At 51.2% G+C, this 19063-nt stretch overlaps 1 protein-coding gene across 5 annotated transcripts in view; it reads left to right on the forward strand.

Annotated features, from left to right (window-relative positions):
* Window positions 1-19063, forward strand: part of neurl4 (neuralized E3 ubiquitin protein ligase 4) — a 106706-nt gene that overhangs the window by 55370 nt on the left and 32273 nt on the right. For 3 of the 5 annotated variants that reach the window (XM_078427836.1, XM_078427838.1, XM_078427840.1), the window contains 6 exons: window positions 683-759; window positions 6042-6147; window positions 10911-11080; window positions 13717-13845; window positions 17570-17715; window positions 18370-18585. In XM_078427836.1, the coding sequence (XP_078283962.1) occupies window positions 683-759; window positions 6042-6147; window positions 10911-11080; window positions 13717-13845; window positions 17570-17715; window positions 18370-18585 (844 nt within the window). The remainder of the gene's footprint in view (window positions 1-682; window positions 760-6041; window positions 6148-10910; window positions 11081-13716; window positions 13846-17569; window positions 17716-18369; window positions 18586-19063) is intronic. The other 2 variants (XM_078427837.1, XM_078427839.1) reach the window with 1 other exon arrangement.

Here is a 19063-nt window from a genome sequence, read left to right on the forward strand (position 1 = left end):
AACCGCTCTCTAGTTGTTGATGGGACGGTTCAGTTTGCCTGGTAACAGCCGGGAAGAAACTGTCCCTGAATCTGGAGGTGTGCGTTTTCACACTTCTGTACCTCTTGCCCGATGGGAGAGGGGAGAAGAGGGAGTGACCGACCGGGGTGAGACTGGTCCTTGATGATGCTGCTGGCCTTGCAGAAAGCACCCCGTGGTGGGGATGGTGCCCGGGTCTCCGGCGCTGTGCGGCAGCAACTCTGACGCTGCGCCACTCAAATTATTAAATGGCTGAAGCAAACTTAAAGGCCCAAATGGGCTCCCACGGCTGTCTTTTCAACTCCTGTGTTTAGTTTAGAGATACAGCGCAGAAACGGGCCTGTTCAACCCACCAGGTCCGCGCCGACCAGCGATCCCCGCACACTAACACTATCCTACACCCACTGGGGACAATCTTTACATTTACCAAACCAGTTAACCTACAAACCTGCACGTCTTTGGAGTGTGGGAGGAAACCGGAGATCTCGGAGAAAACCCACGCAGGTCACGGGGAGAACGTACAAACTCCGTACAGACGGCGCCCGCAGTCGGGATGGAACCCGGGTCTCCGGCGCTGCATTCGCTGTGAGGCGGCAACTCTACCGCTGCGCCACCGTGACCAGCATGTGCTAAACCGGTGCTTTTGTCGATTTTTATTTTGCAGGATGTTGAGGGAAGGGGAAATGTTCGAGATTCTAATTCAGAAGATGGTGGATCGATGGTCGGGATCAATAGAAGCCGGTGAGTGTTGAGGCAAGATGATTTCTCTCGAGTGGGGGGTTGTGTTGGCAGGGATTGTATTCTGGGAGAGTCCTGGCTCTAGTGTTAGCTTTGGCCAAGAACGTGGGAGGGCAGTTCACAAGTGATAGAAATAGTATTAGGCCATTCGGCCCATCAGGTCTACTCCACCATTCAATCAGGGCTGATCTATCTCTCCCTCCAAACCCCATTCTCCTGCCTTCTCCCGCTGACACCCGCACTGATCATCCCCATGTTTACGCCAATCTCCGCTCCGATTGTGATGGACTCTGATGAAAGGGTTAATTGAAAGATACAGCACGGAAGCAGGCCCCTCACCACACTGAGTCTCACGCCGACCATCGATCGCCCGCATGCACCAGTTCTATGTTATCCCACTGCCTGCACAATAGTGGACAATTTACAGAAGCCAATTAACCTACAAGCGCGCACGTCTTTGGGACGTGTCGGCAAATCGGTGCACCCGGCAGAAACCCGCGCGTTCTCCGGGAGAACGTGCACAGGTCCGGGTCAAACCTGGGTCTCTGGCGCTGTGAGGCAGCGGCTCTTCCCGAGCCATCCCACTTTGTTTCGGCCGGGGGGGAGAGCAGTGGTGGGATATTCTGGCCACCGGGACAGGAGATCAGCGGTGCGGCACGGTGGCGCAGCGGTAGAGTTGCTGCCTCACAGCGCCGGAGACCCGGGTTCCATCCCGACTACGGGTGCGTGCCTGCACGTTCTACCCGTGACCTGTGTGGGGTTTTTTTCCACCATGATCTTTGGTTACCTCCCACATTCCAAAGACGTGCAGGTTTGTAGGTTCATTGGCTTGTTGTATGTGTGAATCGTGCAGCAGAGAACAGACGCACTGCAGAGGCCCAGAGGAAACGCACCGCGCGCAAGGCCCGGGCTACCTCCACTTCCATTGCAGCACCCATCCACTTGTGCCCTACGTGTGGGCCTGCCTTTCGGGCCCGGATTGGCCTCACCAGTCACTTCCGGACCCACAGGTCCTTCTGCAGTTGTACAGGGCCCTAGTGAGACCGCACCTGGAGTACTGTGTGCAGTTTTGGTCTCCAAATTTGAGGAAGGATATTCTTGCTATTGAGGGCGTGCAGCGTAGGTTTACTAGGTTAATTCCCGGACGGGCGGGACTGTCATATGTTGAAAGACTGGAGCGACTGGGCTTGTATACACTGGAATTTAGAAGAATGAGAGGGGATCTTATCGAAACGTATAAGATTATTAAGGGGTTGGACACGTTAGAGGCAGGAAACATGTTCCCAATGTTGGGGGAGTCCAGAACCAGGGGCCACAGTTTAAGAATAATGGGGTAGGCCATTTAGAACAGAGATGAGGAAAAACTTTTTCAGTCAGAGAGTTGTGAATCTGTGGAACGGGGTACTGATTGAGAATGAAAAGCCATGATCACATTGAATGGCGGTGCTGGCTCGAAGGGCCAAATGGCCTACTCCTGCACCTATTGTCACAGTCACCAATCCTCCAACTGAAAGTGGTCATCTTCGAACCCGAAGGACGAACAACAACAACGACATGTGTGAATTGTCCCTAGTGTGTGTAGGATAGTGTTCGTGTGCGCCGATCGCTGGCCAGCATGGACTTGGTGGACTAAAGGGCCTGTTTCCTCGCTGTATCTCAAAACTAAATCAGGCTCCAAGCTATCGTTAGTCTCAGTCCAGATTGGGTGGGATCTCTCTCAGCCCTGGTTATCTTTCCCTCCACCCATGCCAAGATGCTCTCCACACATGCCAGCTTAATCAACGTGGTTTAGGTTGGAGACTCAGCGCGGACACAAACCCTTCAGCCCACAGAGTCTGCACCGACCAGCGATCCCCACACACTAACACTATCCTACACGCGTGAGGGATAGTTCCACATTTATACCAAGCCAATTAACCTATAAACCTGTATGTACTGGTGCATAGATTTTTCATAATGCAGAAGATGCACCTGACCAGACAATAGGTGCAGGAGGAGGCCATTCGGTCCTTCGAGCCAGAACCGCCATTCAATGTGATCATGGCTGATCATCCACAATCAGTACCCCGTTCCTTACCTCTCCCCATACCCCCTGACTCCGCTATCACTAAGAGCTCTATCTAGCTCTCTCTTGAATGCATCCAGAGAATTGGCCTCCACTGCCCTCTGAGGCAGAGAATTCCACAGATTCACAACGCTCTGACTGAAAAAGTTTTTCCTCATCTCAGTTCTAAATGGCCTACCCCTTATTCTTAAACTGTGGCCCCTGGTTCTGGACTCCCCCAACATTGGGAACATGTTTCCTGCCTCTAACGTGTCCAACCCCTTAATAATCTTATACGTTTCGATAAGATCCCCTCTCATCCTTCTAAATTCCCGTGTATACAAGCCTAGTCGCTCCAGTCTTTCAACATATGACAGTCCCGCCATTCCGGGAATTAACCTAGTAAACTTACGCTGCACGCCCTCAATAGCAAGAATATCCTACCTCAAATTTGGAGACCAAAACTGCACACAGTACTCCAGGTGCGGTCTCACTAGGGCCCTGTACAACTGCAGAAGGACCTCTTTGCTCCTATACTCAACTCCTCTTGTTATGAAGGCCAACATTCCATTGGCTTTCTTCACTGCCTGCTGTACCTGCATGCTTCCTTTCAGTGACTGATGAACTAGGACACCCAGATCACGTTGTACGTCCCCTTTTCCTAACTTGACACCATTCAGATAATACTCTGCCTTCCTATTCTTACCACCAAACTGGATAACCTCACATTTATCCACATTAAACTGCATCTGCCATGCATTTGCCCACTCACACAACCTGTCCAAGTCACCCTGCAACCTCATAGCATCTTCCTCACAGTTCACACTACCACCCAGCTTTGTGTCATCTGCAAATTTGCTGATGTTACTTTTAATCCCTTCATCCAAGTCATTAATGTATATTGTAAATAGCTGCGGTCCCAGCACCGAACCTTGCGGTACCCCACTAGTTACTGCCTGCCATTCTGAAAGGGACCCATTTACCCCCACTCTTTGCTTTCTGTCTGACAACCAATTTTCTATCCATATCAGTACCCTACCCCCATTACAGGGCCACCGAACCTGTAACATGGAAACATAGAAAATAGGTGCAGGAGTAGGCCATTCGGCCCTTCGAGCCTGCACCGCTATTCAATATGATCATGGCTGATCATCCAACTCAGTATCCCGTACCTGCCTTCTCTCCATACCCCCTGATCCCTTTAGCCACAAGGGCCACATCTAACTCCCTCTTAAATATAGCCAATGAACTGGCCTCAACTACCTTCTGTGGCAGAGAATTCCACAGATTCATCACTCTCTGTGTGGGAAAAAAACGTTCTCATCTCGGTCCTGAATGACTTCCCCCTTATCCTTAAACTGTGACCCCTTGTTCTGGACTTCCCCAACATCAGGAACAATCTTCCTGCATCTAGCCTGTCCAACCCCTTAAGAATGTTGTAAGTTTCTATAAGATCCCCCCTCGATCTTCTACCTGTAACAGGGCCACTGGCAGTGAGCCTGGATCTTTTAAACTCCAGAACCAGTGACTTGCGTGGGTTTTCTCCGAGATCTTCGGTTTCCTCCCACACTCCAAAGACGTACAGGTGTGTAGGTTAATTGGCTGGGCAAATGTAAAAATTGTCCCTAGTGGGTGTGGGATAGTGTTAATGTGCGGGGATCGCTGGTCGGCGCGGACCCGGTGTGCCGAAGGGCCTGTTTCCGCGCTGTATCTCTAAATCTAAAAAAAATCTAAAAAATCTAAACCAATGCATGTGCACACTTCATGTAGTTTTTAAACAAAATAATGACCTTTACACAAGATGAGGCTATGGCAAAGTAAAGATCATTCTGAAGAAGAGTCCCGACCAAAAACGTCACCTGTATCCATGTTCTCCAGAGATGCTCCCTGACCCGCCGAGTTACTCTGACACTTTGTGTCTTTTTTTAAACGGTAAAATAAAACCTGTTAAGTAACTAACACGAGGATAGCAACTTACGGAGATTCTATCGAGGGGTAACTTTTTCACACAGAGGGTGGTGGGTGTATGGAACGAGCTTCCAGAGGACGTAGTTGAGGCTGGGACTATCGCGAACATTTATGAGACTGTTAGACATGTACATGGACAGCACGGGTTTGGAGGGGTATTGGCCCATCGCGGTCAGGTGGGACTAGTGTAGCTGGGTCATGTTGGCCGGTGTGGGCAAGTTGGGTCGAAGGGCCTGTTTCCATGCTGTATCACTCTTATGATGTGGGAGGATTTGCGTGGATTTTGCATTTATCTATTGTAATAAGCACTGGCATGTATCTGCAGGGCTCACAATTGTATATGGAGCGTGTGTGTTGAGAGAGAAAGTACCTGGATCGCTTTGTATGGCTTGAGCAAAGATAATCGAGCAGAGCAAGGTAGACCACTCGACACTAAAAAAACATAGTATGTCATGGCGCCATTTTAGTAGGCAGAAACTTGCAGAAACAATAGACAATAGGTGCAGGAGGAGGCCATTCGGTCCTTCAAGCCAGCACCGCCATTCAATGTGATCATGGCTGATCATTCTCAATCAGTACCCCGTTCCTGCCTTCTCGCCATACCCCCTGACTCCGCTATCCCTAAGAGCTCTATCCAGCTCTCTCTTTAATGCATTCAGAGAATTGGCCTCCACTGCCTTCTAAGGCAGAGAATTCCACAGATTTACAAAGAAAATTTAAAAAAATCTGAATTGATAGATGAGATATATTCTGCATTTTAATGGTATCATCACACATACTGTTCCCCCAAAACACTGATTACACTGCGAGGGGCAGGGCGAACGGCGGGTTTTGCTTACTAAAATGGCGGACGTTACGCTCCTTTGCGTACCACACTTCAGTACGGGCGATTTGGACGGAGTGGTTCATCTTGCTCCTCCAGTATCTTTGGTTTTGAGGAAGTGGATCGGGCGCATGAGGTTGGGGGTGTAATGTCTGAAGAGTATTCATCGATGATTGTTTGTGCTTGTCCTCTGCGTATCCAGGTGTGATTTGGGGGCCGTGAGCTGGGTGGCGGGTGTGCGTCGGTGTGTGAGATATCTCCTCTTGCATGCCACGTATCTAAGGAGTGCACGCGGTTGATGTGTGGGACCGCGCACGCCCATGCCTGTGTATGTTGAACGGGGATTGACAATGGTTAAATTAATCTATAAACTATGAACCTGTACCCGCCGGTTATCTTGTCTTTCCTCTGCATTTGTTGTCTATTTTAATGAGATTTTTCATGTCATAGTTAACCTGAAGACTCCCTCCTATTTAGGCGTTACAGCAATCCGTCCTGAGGATCTTGAGTTCCCCAGTACCATGACGGATATAGACTATGACACTTGGATGCTGAGGTAATCGCAGGTCTTCACACGGTCTGGGCGTAGGGTCGGCTAAGATAATAGACAATAGACAATAGGCGCGGAGGTTTCCTCCCACACTCCAAAGACGTACAGGTTTGTCGGTTGATTGGCTTGTCGGTAAAAATTGTAACTGGTCCCTAGTGTGTGCGTGGGATAGTGCTAGTGTATGAGGTGATCGCTGGCCAGTGCGGACTCGGTGGGCCGAAGGGCCTGCTGTCTCTGCGTTGTATCTCAAGTTTATTTTTGTCATATCTACTGAGGTACAGTGAAAAGCTTTTTTTGGTTCAGTCAGCGAAAGCCAATAGGTGCAGGAGGAGGCCATTTGACCCTTCGAGCCAGCACTGCCATTCAATGTGATCATGGCTGATCATTCACAATCAGTACCCCGTTCCTGCCTTCTCCCCATACCCCCTGACTCCGCTAATCTTAAGAGCTCTATCTAGCTCTCTCTTGAATGCATTCAGAGAATTGGCCTCCACTGCCTTCTGAGGCAGAGAATTCCACAGATTCACAACTCTCTGACTGAAAAACGTTTTTCCTCATCTCCGTTCTAAATGGCCGACCCCTTATTCTTAAACTGTGTGGCCCCTGGTTTTGGACTCCCCCAACATTGGGAACATGTTTCCTGCCTCTAGCGTGTCCAATCCCTTAATAATCTTATGTGTTTCAATAAGATCCCTTCTCATCCTTGAAACAGAGCATAGAAACATACACAAATAGAAAAATGTCTTCCATCGAACGTGCCCAAAGGCAGGCAGCTCGATTTGTTACAAATACCTATGTGTGAGAGAGAAGCGAGCGTTACCAAACTTCTAAACTCTGGTCTGGCTCAGCCACCAAGCACGACATCCGGAGGCTGCAATGGATCGTTCGATCAGCTGAGAACGTTGTTGACGAACTGTACACTGCAAGGGCCAGGAAGCGAGCGGGCAAGATCATCTCTGACCCCCTCTCACCCTGGCCACAAACCCTTTGAAGCACTTCCCTCTGGAAGGCGACTCCGGACTGTCAGAGCAGCCACAGCCAGACATAAAAACAGCTTTTTACCCACGTGTGATAGTTCTACTCAATAACCAAAGTCTGCAGTCTCATTTTTTTGCTCTGGTTTATTTTCACCCACAGGTTTAGATCGTAATGTTGTATCCTGATTGTTTTGATGTGGTTATGCTTTATTCTTAATTGTTAACTGTCTGTTTGTGTTGTCATTTGTGAGCGGAGCACCAAGGCACATTCCTTGTATCTGCACATACTTGGCCAATAAACTTATTCATTCATTCATTGGGGTGGAACCCGCTCCAAGACAGATGTAAAGCCCACCGCTTGACCTGTTTCTACAAGTTTTAAATGGTCAGCTCGACATAGATGACCAAATCTACACCAAACCCAAACCTATCAGGAACAGACGAGGGCATTGGATTCAATTTGAGATACCAGCTACCAAGACAGAAGTGTACAGCAATTCATTCTTCCCTCGCGCAATGAAAGCACCCGACTATAGTTACTGGCGGCACGGTGGCGCAGCGGTAGAGTTGCCGCCTTACAGCGAATGCAGCGCCTGAGACTCAGGTTCGATCCTGACTACGGGCGCCGTCTGTACGGAGTTTGTACGTTCTCCCCGTGACCTGCGTGGGTTTTCTCCGAGATCTTCGGTTTCCTCCCACACTCCAAAGACGTACAGGTATGTAGGTTAATTGACTGGGTAAAATGTAAAAATTGTCCCCAGTGTGTGTCGGATAGTGTTAATGTGCGGGGATCGCTGGGCGGGGCGGACTCGGTGGGCCGAAGGGCCTGTTTCCGCGCTGTATCTCTAAATCTAAAATCTAAAAAATTTTTTTAACCAGACGCAACTACTTTTAAGGTAGCTCTTCTTCCCCAAGAGCCCCTTCTTGTTTAAGTCAATACTCCGCCACCTCCAGTTTAAATTCCATTTGGAATATTTTGGAAGAACAAGAACCAAGAACAGTCCTGTTGCCAGGACTGGAGGGTGTGAACTAGAGGGAGAAGTTGAGAAGGCTGGGTCTCTATTCCATGGAGCGCAGGAGGATGAGCGGAGATCTTATAGAGGTGTACAAAATCATGAGAGGAATAGATCGGGTCGATGCACAGAGTCTCTTGCCCAGAGTAGGGGAATCGAGGACCAGAGGACATAGGTTCAAGGTGAAGGGGAAAAGATTTAATAGGAATTCGAGGGGTAACTTTTTCACACAGAGTGTGGTGGGTGTGTGGAACGAGCTGCCGGAGGAGGTAGTTGAGGCTGGGACTACCCCATCATTTAAGAAACAGTTGGACAGGTACATGGATAGGACAGGTTTGGAGGGATATGGACCAAGCGCGGGCAGGTGGGACTAGGGTAGCTGGGACATAGTTGGCCGAGTTGGGCCGAAGGGCCTATTTCTACACTGTTTCACTCTATGAGTCTATAACACAACCCGCCCACAATGTCTGTACAGTTGAAGAACAGGCCATCCAGCCCAAAATGTGAATGAATTAATAAGTTTATTGGCCAAGTATGCATATACAAGGAATGTGTTTATTTCACAAAATGCTGGAGTAACTCAGCAGGTCAGGCAGCGAAGGAATGGGTGACGTTTCGGGTCGAGACCCTTCTTCAGACTGATGTCAGGGAGGCGGGACAAAGGAAGGATATAGGTGGAGACAGGAAGATAGAGGGAGATCTGGGAAGGAGGAGGGGAAGAGAGGGACAGAGGAACTAAATAAAGTTGGAGAAGTCAATGTTCATACCGCTGGGCTGCAAACTGCCCCAGCGAAATATGATAGACAATAGACAATAGGTGCAGGAGGAGGCCATTCGGCCCTTTGAGCCAGCACCGCCATTCAATGTGATCATGCTGATCATTCTCAATCAGTACCCCGTTCCTGCCTTCTCCCCATACCCCCTGACTCCACTATCCTTAAGAGCTCTATCTAGCTCTCTCTTGAATGCATTCAGAGAATTGGCCTCCACTGCCTTCTGAGGCAGAGAATTCCACAGATTCACAACTCTCTGACTGAAAAAGTTTTTCCTCATCTCAGTTCTAAATGGCCGACCCCTTATTCCTAAACTGTAGCCCCTTGTTCTGGACTCCCCCAACATTGGGAACATGTTTCCTGCCTCTAACGTGTCCAACCACTTAATAATCTTATACGTTTCGATATGATGTGCTCTTCCTCCAATTTCCGGTGGGCCTCACTATGGCACTGGAGGAGGCCCATGACAGAAAGGTCAGACTGGGAGTGGGAGGGGGAGTTGAAGTGCTCAGCCACCGGGAGATCAGGTTGGTTAAGGCGGACTGAGCGAAGGTGTTGAGCGAAACGATCGCCGAGCCTGCATTTGGTTTCGCCGATGTAAAGAAGTTAACAAGGAATGTGCCTTGGTGCTCCGCTCACAAATGACAACACAAACATACAGTTAACAATTAAGAATAAAGCATAAACACATCAAAACAATAAGGATACACCATTACGGTCTAAACATGTGGGTGAAAATAAACCAGAGCAAAAAAGAGACTACAGACTTTGGTTATTGAGTAGAACTATCACTCGTGGGACAAAAGCTGTTTTTATGTCTGGCTGTGGCTGCTTTGACAGTCCGGAGTCGCCTTCCAGAGGAAAGTGCTTCGAAGAGTTTGTGGCCAGGGTGAGAGGGGTCAGAGATGATCTTGCCCGCTCGCTTCCTGGCCGTTGCAGTGTACAGTTCGTCGATGGGGGTAAGGTTGCAGCCAACAACCTTCTCAGCTGTTCGAACGATCCGTTGCAGCCTCTGGATGTCGTGCTTGGTGGCTGAGCCAAACCAGACCATGATGGAGAAGGTGAGGACGGACTCAATGATAGCAGTATAGAATTGGACCATCATTGCCTGTGGCAGTGCTGAATGTAATGCCAAGACCTATTCTTATGTGCCCGTACTCAATCCATCTCTCCACTCCTTGCATATCCATCCAAAAGTCTCCTAAATGCCACCATATCTACCCCAACCACCACCACCACTGGCAGAACATTCCAGGCACTCACTCCCTGCGGTTTAAGGAAAAAAATGCCCTGCACATATTTAAACTTTGCCCCTCTCACCTTAATGCGTCTAGTATTTCCCTTTTCCAATTTGGGGAAAAGGTTCTGACTGTCTACCCTATCTATACCTCTCATATCAGGTCTCCCCGCAACCTCTGGTGTCCCTTAGGTCTGTCCAAAGACTGTGCATTTACCTGATCTATTCCCCCTCATGATTTTCTACACCTCTAAGGTTACTACCCCTCATCCTCCTACACCCGAACACTAGCAATATCCTACACACAAGGGACAATAGGTGCAGGAGGAGGCCATTCGGCCCCACGAGCCAGCGTCACCATTCAATGTGATCATGGCTGATCATTCTCAATCAGTACCCCGTTCCTGCCTTCTCCCCATACCCCCTGACTCCGCTATCCTTAAGAGCTCTATCCAGCTCTCTCTTGAATGCATTCAGGGAATTGGCCTCCACTGCCTTCTGAGGCGGAGAATTCCACAGATTTACAACTCTCTGACTGAAAAAGTTTTTCCTCATCTCAGTTCTAAATGGCCTACCCCTTATTCTTAAACTGTGTTAGTGTAACTAGTGTTAGTGTAACTAGTGTTAGTGTGCGGGGATCGCTGGTCGGCGCGGACCCGGTAGGCCGAAGGGCCTGTTTCCGCGCGGTATCTCTAAACTAAGCTAAGTTGTGCAGCGGCCCCTCCCCGGATCCCACCACTCTTGACATGCTTTCCTGGTCTATTTGCAGCGGCACGGCTATCATGCAGGATGGGAATACGATGCGGAACAACTATGGCTGCGACCTGGACTCGCTGACCACCGGCTCCCGCATCGGGATGATGCGCAGCTCCAACGGCGATCTGCACTACTACATCAACGGGGTGGACCAGGGAGTGGCCTGTTCCGGACTTCCCCCAGGTAAGATGGCCGACGGGACTGGTCTCCAAACCACTGGAGTGGTCCTGATTATCACAAAATGCTGGAGTAACTCAGCGGGTCGGGCAGCATCTCAGGAGAGAAGGAATGGGCGACATTTCGGGTCGAGACCCTTCTTCAGACTGATGTCAGGGGGGTGGGACAAAGGAAGGATATAGGTGGAGACAGGAAGATAGAGGGAGATCTGGGAAGGGGGAGGGGAAGAGAGGGATTGGAGTGGTCCTGATTATTTTGGCTGTTTTTACGAAGTGCAGATGGAGTCAATGGGGGGGGGGGGGGTGGGGGCAGTTTGGAGACTGGTCTGTGTGATGGACTGGGCTACACCCACAACTTTCCCTGTAAGAGGGCGGTCACGGTGGCGCAGCGGTAGAGTTGCTGCCGTACAGCGAATGCAGCGCCGGAGACCCGGGTTCGATCCCGACTACGGGTGCTGTCTGTACCTCCAAAGACGTACAGGTATGTAGGTAAATTGGCTGGGTAAATGTAAAAATTGTCCCTAGTGGGTGTGGGATAGTGTTAATGTGCGGGGATCGCTGGGCGGCACGGACTTGGTGGGCCGAAAAGGCCTGTTTCCGGCTGTATATATATGATATGATATGATATGTACGGAGTTTGTACGTTCTCCCCGTGACCTGCGTGGGTTTTCTCCGAGATCTTCGGTTTCCTCCCACACTCCAAAGACGTGTAGGTTTGTAGGTTAATTGGCTGGGCAAATTTAAAAATTGTCCCCAGTGGGTGTAGGATAGTGTTAGTGTGCGGGGATCGCTGGTCGGCGCGGACCCGGTGGGCCGAAAGAGGCCTGTTTCCGCACTGTATCTCTAAACTAAACTAAACTAGACTTTGGCAGAGCAGGCAAGAAACCAAGCTGTGATTCATCCCAATAGAATACTTTCTACGATGCATCTGTAGAAATTGGTGAGAGTCATTGGAAACATGCCGAACTTCATCAGTCTTCATAAGTTATAGGAGCAGAATCTGGCCATTCGAGTCTGCTCCGCCATTCAATCTTGGCTGATCTATCTTTCCCTCCCAACCCCATTAATTCTGCTCCCATAACTGCTGACACCCACACTGATCAAGGATCTGTCAATCTCTGCCTTAAAAGTATCCATTGACGTGGCCGTCTGTGGTAATGACTTTCACAGATTCAACACCCTCTGACGAAAGGAAATGTTTACATGCTACCCGGTCAGCGGAGGGACTACACATGGATAGGACGGGTTTGGAGGGATCTGGATCAAAGCCAGGCAGGTGGGACTAGTGCAGCTGGGTCACTTGGCCAGTGTGGGCAAGTTGGGCCGAAGGGCCTGTCTCCACGCTGTATCACTCTATGACTCTAATAGTTTATTACAATTAAGCCATTTATAGTGTACAGATACATGATAAGGGAATAACGTTTATAGACAATAGGTGCAGGAGGAGGCCATTCGGCCCTTCGAGCCAGCACCGCCATTCAATGTGATCATGGCTGATCATTCTCAATGAGTACCCCGTTCCTGCCTTCTCCCCATACCCCCTGACTCCGCTATCCTTAAGAGCTCTATCCAGCTCTCTCTTGAATGCATTCAGAGAATTGGCCTCCACTGCCTTCTGAGGCAGAGAATTCCACAGATTTACAACTCTCTCACTGAAAAAGTTTTTCCTCATCTCAGTTCTAAATGGCCTACCCCTTATTCTTAAACTGTGGCCCCTTGTTCTGGACTCCCCCAACATTGGGAACATGTTTCCTGCCTCTAACGTGTCCAACCCCTTAATAATCTTATATGTTTCGATAAGATCTCTCATCCTTCTAAATTCCAGTGTATACAAGCCTAGTCGCTCCAGTCTTTCAACATATGACAGTCCCGCCATTCCGGGAATTAACCTAGTAAACCTACGCTGCATGCCCTCAATAGTAAATTTGGAGAACAAAACTGCACACAGTACTCCAGGTGCGGTCTCACTAGGGCCCTGTACAACTGCAGAAGGACCTCTTTGCTCCTTTAGTGCAAGGTAAAGCCAGCAAAGTCTGATCAAGGATAGTCTGCGGGTCACCGAAAAAGGTACATAGTTCAGCACTGCTCTCTGGTTGTGGTAGGATGATTCAGTTGCCTGAACAGCTGGGAAGAAACTGTCCCTGGATCTGGAGGTGTGCGTTTTCACACTTCTGTACCTCTTGCCCGATGGGAGAGGGGAGGAGAGGGAGTGGCCGGGGTTGCGACTCGTCCTTGATTTATGCTGCTGGCCTTGCCGAGGCAGCGCGAGGTATAAACGGAGTCAATGGAAGGGAGGGTTGGGATTGTGTGATGTGTTGCTCCATGTTCCATGAGTGCGTACTTTAACGAGGCCTAGAGACGCACAATGCTGGAGTAACACAGCAGGTCAGGCAGCATCTCTGGAGAGAAGGGATGGGTGACGTTTCGGGTTCGAGACCCTTCTTCAGGATAGGCGAATCCCTCGTTCCCGAAACGAAAACCATTGTTCAGAAGAAGGGTCGAGACCCGAAACGTCACCCGATCCTTCTCTCCGAGATGCTGCCTGTCCCCCGCTGTGTTACTCCAGCTTTTTGATCTAAACCAGCGCCTGCAGTTTCTTCCGTCCACGCTGCGATATTGCCTGCCCGTGTTCTCTCCCCACAGAGCTGTACGCTGTGGTTGACCTGTACGGGCAATGCGTGCAAGTGTCCATCACCAGCGGCTCGTTACCGGTGGACAACAGCCTGTCGCTGAGCAACGCTACGGAGAAGTCCTTTCCGCTGCACTCCCCAGGTACGTGCTCCCCGCGCCTCCAGTACCCCAACCCAGCCTGCCGTCCGGTGTAGCATCGCCACTACCATGATCTTGTTCCCTCCCGTGGCCTTTGTGCAGCCTGCCTGTTTGCAGTAGGGCTTCTCCGCGGATTGTCACCTTGCCGTGGTGCGGAAGCTTGTGTGGTCCTCTTTGGTGGTGAGAACAGGAAGGCAGAGTATTACCTGAATGGTGTCAAGTTAGGAAAAGGGGACGTACATCGAGATCTGGGTGTCCTAGTGCATCAGTCACTGAAAGGTAGCATGCAGGTACAGCAGGCAGTGAAGAAAGCCAATGGAATGTTGGCCTTCATAACAAGAGGAGTTGAGTATAGGAGCAAAGAGGTCCTTCTGCAGTTGTACAGGGCCCTAGTGAGACCGCACCTGGAGTACTGTGTGCAGTTTTGGTCTCCAAATTTGAGGAAGGATATTCTTGCTATTGAGGGCGTGTTGTAGAGCCAGAGTATGAGTATATAGACAATAGGTGCAGTAGGAGGCCATTCGGCCCTTCGAGCCAGCACCGCCATTCAATGTGATCATGGCTGATCATTCTCAATCAGTACCCCGTTCCTGCCTTCTCCCCATACCCCCTGACTCCGCTATCCTTAAGAGCTCTATCTAGCTCTCTCTTGAATGCATTCAGAGAATTGGCCTCCACTGCCTTCTGAGGCAGAGAATTCCACAGATTCACAACTCTCTGACTGAAAAAGTTTTTCCTCATCTCAGTTTTAAATGGCCTACCCCTTTTTCTTAAACTGTGGCCCCTTGTTCTGGATTCCCCCAACATTGGGAACATGTTTCCTGCCTTTAACGTGTCCAACGCCTTAAAAATCTTATACGTTTCGATAAGATCCCCTCTCATCCTTCTAAATTCCAGTGTATACAAGCCTAGTCGCTCCAGTCTTTCAACATATGACAGTCGCGCCATTCCGGGAATTAACCTGGTAAACCTACGCTGCACGCCCTCAATAGCAAGAATATCCATCCTCAAATTTGGAGACCAAAACTGCACACAGTACTCCAGGTGCGGTCTCACTAGGACCCTGTACAACTGCAGAAGGACCTCTTTGCTCCTTTACTCAACTCTTGTTTAGAAGTATAGAAGTTGGGAGGTCATGTTGCAGTTGTACACGACGTTGGTGCGGCCATATTTAGAGTATCGTGTTGGGTTCTGTGCCCCGTGTCATAGGAAAGATGTCAAGCTGGAGAGGGCACAGAGAAAATTCACGAGGATGTTGCCAGGACTCGAGGGTGCGAGCTACAGGCAGAGGTTGAGCAGGCTGGGTCTCTATTCCTTGCATGGCAGGCGGATGAGGGGTGATTTTATAGAGGTGTATAAGATCACGAGAGGAATAGATTGGGTAGATGCACAGAGTCGCTTGCCCAGAGTAGGGGAATCGAGGACCAGAGGACGAAGGTTTAAGGTGAAGGGAAAAAGATTTAATTGGAATCTGAGGGGTAACTTTTTCACACAAAGGGTGGTGGGTGTATGGCACGGGCTGCCAGAGGAGGTTGTTGAGGCAGGGATTATCCCAACATTTAAGAAACAGACCGGTCGGTACATTGGTGAGGACAGGTTTGGAGGAATATGGACTAAACACGTGCAGGTGGGACCAGTGTAGCTGGGACATGTTGGCTGGTATGGGCAAGTTGGGCCGAAGGGCCTGTTTTCACACTATCACTATATGTTCGCCCCAATACAGGAAGAATGTGGAGGCTTTGGATAGGGTGCAGAGTAGGAATTCCTCTCATGAGAGGAATAGATCGGGTAGATGCACAGTCGCTTGCCCAGAGTAGGGGACTCGAGGACCAGAGGACATAGGTTTAAGGTGAAGGGGAAAAGATTTAATAGGAATCTGAGGGGTAACTTTTTCACACCAAACTCTGGGCCAAACGCAGGCAGGTGTGGCTGGGACATGTTGGCCAGTGTGGGCAAGTTGGGCCGAAGGGCTGTTTCCACACTGTATCACTCTATGATTCTATGTCTCTACAATGTAAGTGCCTCGATTGTAATCGTGAATTGTCTTTCTGCTGACTGGATAGCACGCAACAAAAGCTTTTCACTGCAGCCCGGTAGTTTAGTTCAGTTTAGAGATGCAGCGCGGAAACAGGCCCTTCGGCCCACCGGGTCCGTGCCGACCAGCAATCCCCGCACACTAACACTATCCCACACACACAAGGGACAATTTTAACCTTTTTTCTTCTCCTCACAAATGACAAATTGACAAATGTCCTCCACCTCACCCGGTTGTCGGCGGTTCTTTCGAGATCTCCCCAGTTGAGGCCACTCCCAGACATTTCTGCCTGGACACCTCTTCTCCAGCTGTTCCTGGGGCAACCTCTTTTCCTTTCTCCTTGGCGATTCCATTTCAGGGCTTGCCGGGTGATGTTTGTGGCAGGTTTACATTTACCAAGCCAATTAGCCTACAGACCTGTACGTCTTTGGAGTGTGGGAGGAAACGGAGGAAACCCACGCGGGTCACGGGGAGAACGTACAAACTCCGTGACCTGGTACATGTGACAAGTCAAGTCAAGTTTATTTGTCACATACGCATAAATGTGCAGTGAAATGAAAGATTACCCACAGTCCAACAATAAGACTAATAAAAATAAGCAATAACACACACAATCAAACAAAAAGAACCATCCATCACAGTGAGTCTCCTCCAGTCACCTCCTCACTGTGATGTAAGGCCAGAATGTCTTTTCTCTTCCCCTGCCGTCTTCTCCCGCGGTCAGGCTGTTGTAGATGCCACGTTCCAGGCCGCGCCGGACGGTGAAAGGTCCGCAGCGGGCCGACCCAAGCCCCGCGATCCGGGGCGGGCGAAGCCGCTGCCGCTGCACGTCGGGGCGGTCGTGGCTCCCGACATTGAAGCCCCCGCCGGGCAGAGAAAAATCCCGCAGCCTATTCCAGGCGGTGCCGGACGGTGAAAGGTCGACCCAAGCCCCGCGACTCGGGGCGGGCGAAGACGCTGCCGCTGCCGGAGCTCCCGATGTCGGCCCCCACCCAGGGCAGGGGGCGCGAGCTTCCGACATCCCCGCGGCCGGAGCCTCCACAGGCGAGTCCCAGGTGGAGGCCGCCAGCTCCAGGTGCAGGGCCGATGGTAGGCCGCAGCAGGAACGGAGACACCACCCAGAACAAAGGGTCGCGTCTCCGCTGGGAAGAGACAATTTTACATTTACAGTTCTCCCCCCCCCCATAGTACACAACCCCAAAAAACTACATCACATTTACACTACAATCAAGACAAAAAAACAACATAAAAACACAAAGACAGACGGGCTGCAGGTACATAGAAACATAGAACATAGAAAATAGGTGCAGGAGTAGGCCATTCGGCCCTTCGAGCCTGCACCGCCATTCAGTATGATCATGGCTGATCATCCAACTCAGTATCCCGAACCTGCCTTCTCTCCATACCCCCTGATCCCTTTAGCCACAAGGGCCACATCTAACTCCCTCTTAAATATAGCCAATGAACTGGCCTCAACTACCTTCTGTGGCAGAGAATTCCACAGACTCGCCACTCTCTGTGTGAAGAAATGTTTTCTCATCTCGGTCCTAAAAGACTTCCCCCTTATCCTTAAACTGCTGGGGCAGCGCAGGTGCAGGTGGAGCAGTAAACTAAACTGTAAACTGGGTGCTTGTTTGCTGCACTTGCTGATCTGTCCCCCCCCCCCCCCCCTCCCCTCTCGTTCCTCTCCAGTACCAGGAATCGCGCACCGCTTCCACGCCAACTGCGGCAAGTACGTAGCGCTCCAGAACGATGGCTGCCGGGCGGTTAGAGTCCATGGATTCTCCCACGGGATCGTCTTCAGCATGAAGGAGTTGAAGCCCGATGAGATCTTTGAGGTAAAGTGATGGCCGTGGGTCCAAGCGGAGGCTGGGAGGCGTGTGTGGGGTAGTGGGGGTAGAGTGTGTGGGGTAGTGTTTGTGGGGCAGTGGGGGTAGTGTGTGTGGGGCAGTGTGTGTGGGGCAGTGTGTGTGTGGGGCAGTGTGTGTGTGGGGCAGTGTGTGTGGGGTACAGTGTGGGGTAGAGTGTGGGGGCAGTGTGTGTGGGGTAGTGGGGGTAGAGTGTGGGGCAGTGGGGGTAGAGTGTGTGGGGCAGTGGGGGTAGAGTGTGTGGGGCAGTGGGGGTAGAGTGTGTGGGGCAGTGGGGGTAGAGTGTGTGGGGCAGTGGGGGTAGAGTGTGTGGGGCAGTGGGGGTAGAGTGTGGGGCAGTGGGGGTAGAGTGTGTGGGGCAGTGGGGGTAGAGTGTGGGGGTAGAGTGTGGGGCAGTGGGGGTAGAGTGTGGGGCAGTGGGGGTAGAGTGTGTGGGGCAGTGGGGCAGTGGGGGTAGAGTGTGTGGGGCAGTGGGGGTAGAGTGTGTGGGGCAGTGGGGCAGTGGGGGTAGAGTGTGTGGGGCAGTGGGGGTAGAGTGTGGGGTAGTGGGGGTAGAGTGTGTGGGGGTAGAGTGTGTGGGGCCGCAGTGGGCTGAGCCTTCCCTTGGCCTCTTGCCGCCCGCAGGTCAAGGTGGACGAGATGGACGAGCAGTGGTCGGGCTCCCTGCACATCGGCCTGACCACCCTGCAGCCCTTCGAGATCTCCTGCGCCTCGCCGGGGCTGCCTTCCTCGCTGCTGGAGCTGAGGACGAAGGTCAGCTGGCTGGTCAGCGGGGCCGAGGTCAGGCGCAACGGCGCGCTGCAGAAGCAGAACTACGGCTTCTCGCTCGAGCGACTGACGGTAGGTCCGGCCGACGAAATCCCTGTTTAAAATGGCGTCAGTCACGTCCCATCCCGTCCCGTCAGCCTAGGCCCGTCCCGTCAGCCTAGGCCCGTCCCGTCAGCCTAGGCCCAGTCCGCCCAGGCCCGGTCCCGCCTAGGCCCAGTCCTATCCCATCCCCAGTCCCATCCCATCCCCAGTCCCGCCCAGGCCCAGTCCCAGTCCGCCTAGGCCCAGTCCGTCTAGGCCAACGCAATCGCCCGGCTACTCAACATTTTCATTCCCATTCCCACATTGGCGCCTCTGCCCTGGGCCCACTCACCTGCACACGATTACAATAGATAATAGGTGCAGGAAGAGGCCATTCGGCACTTCGAGCCAGCACCGCCATTCAATGTGATCATGGCTGATCATTCTCAATCAGTACCCCGTTCCTGACTTCTCCCCGTACCCCCTGACTCCGCTATCCTTAAGATCTCTATCTAGCTCTCTCTTGAAT

Source organism: Rhinoraja longicauda, chromosome 34 (assembly GCF_053455715.1).
Source record: "Rhinoraja longicauda isolate Sanriku21f chromosome 34, sRhiLon1.1, whole genome shotgun sequence".
In the NCBI taxonomy this organism is placed as follows: Eukaryota; Metazoa; Chordata; class Chondrichthyes; order Rajiformes; family Arhynchobatidae; genus Rhinoraja; species Rhinoraja longicauda.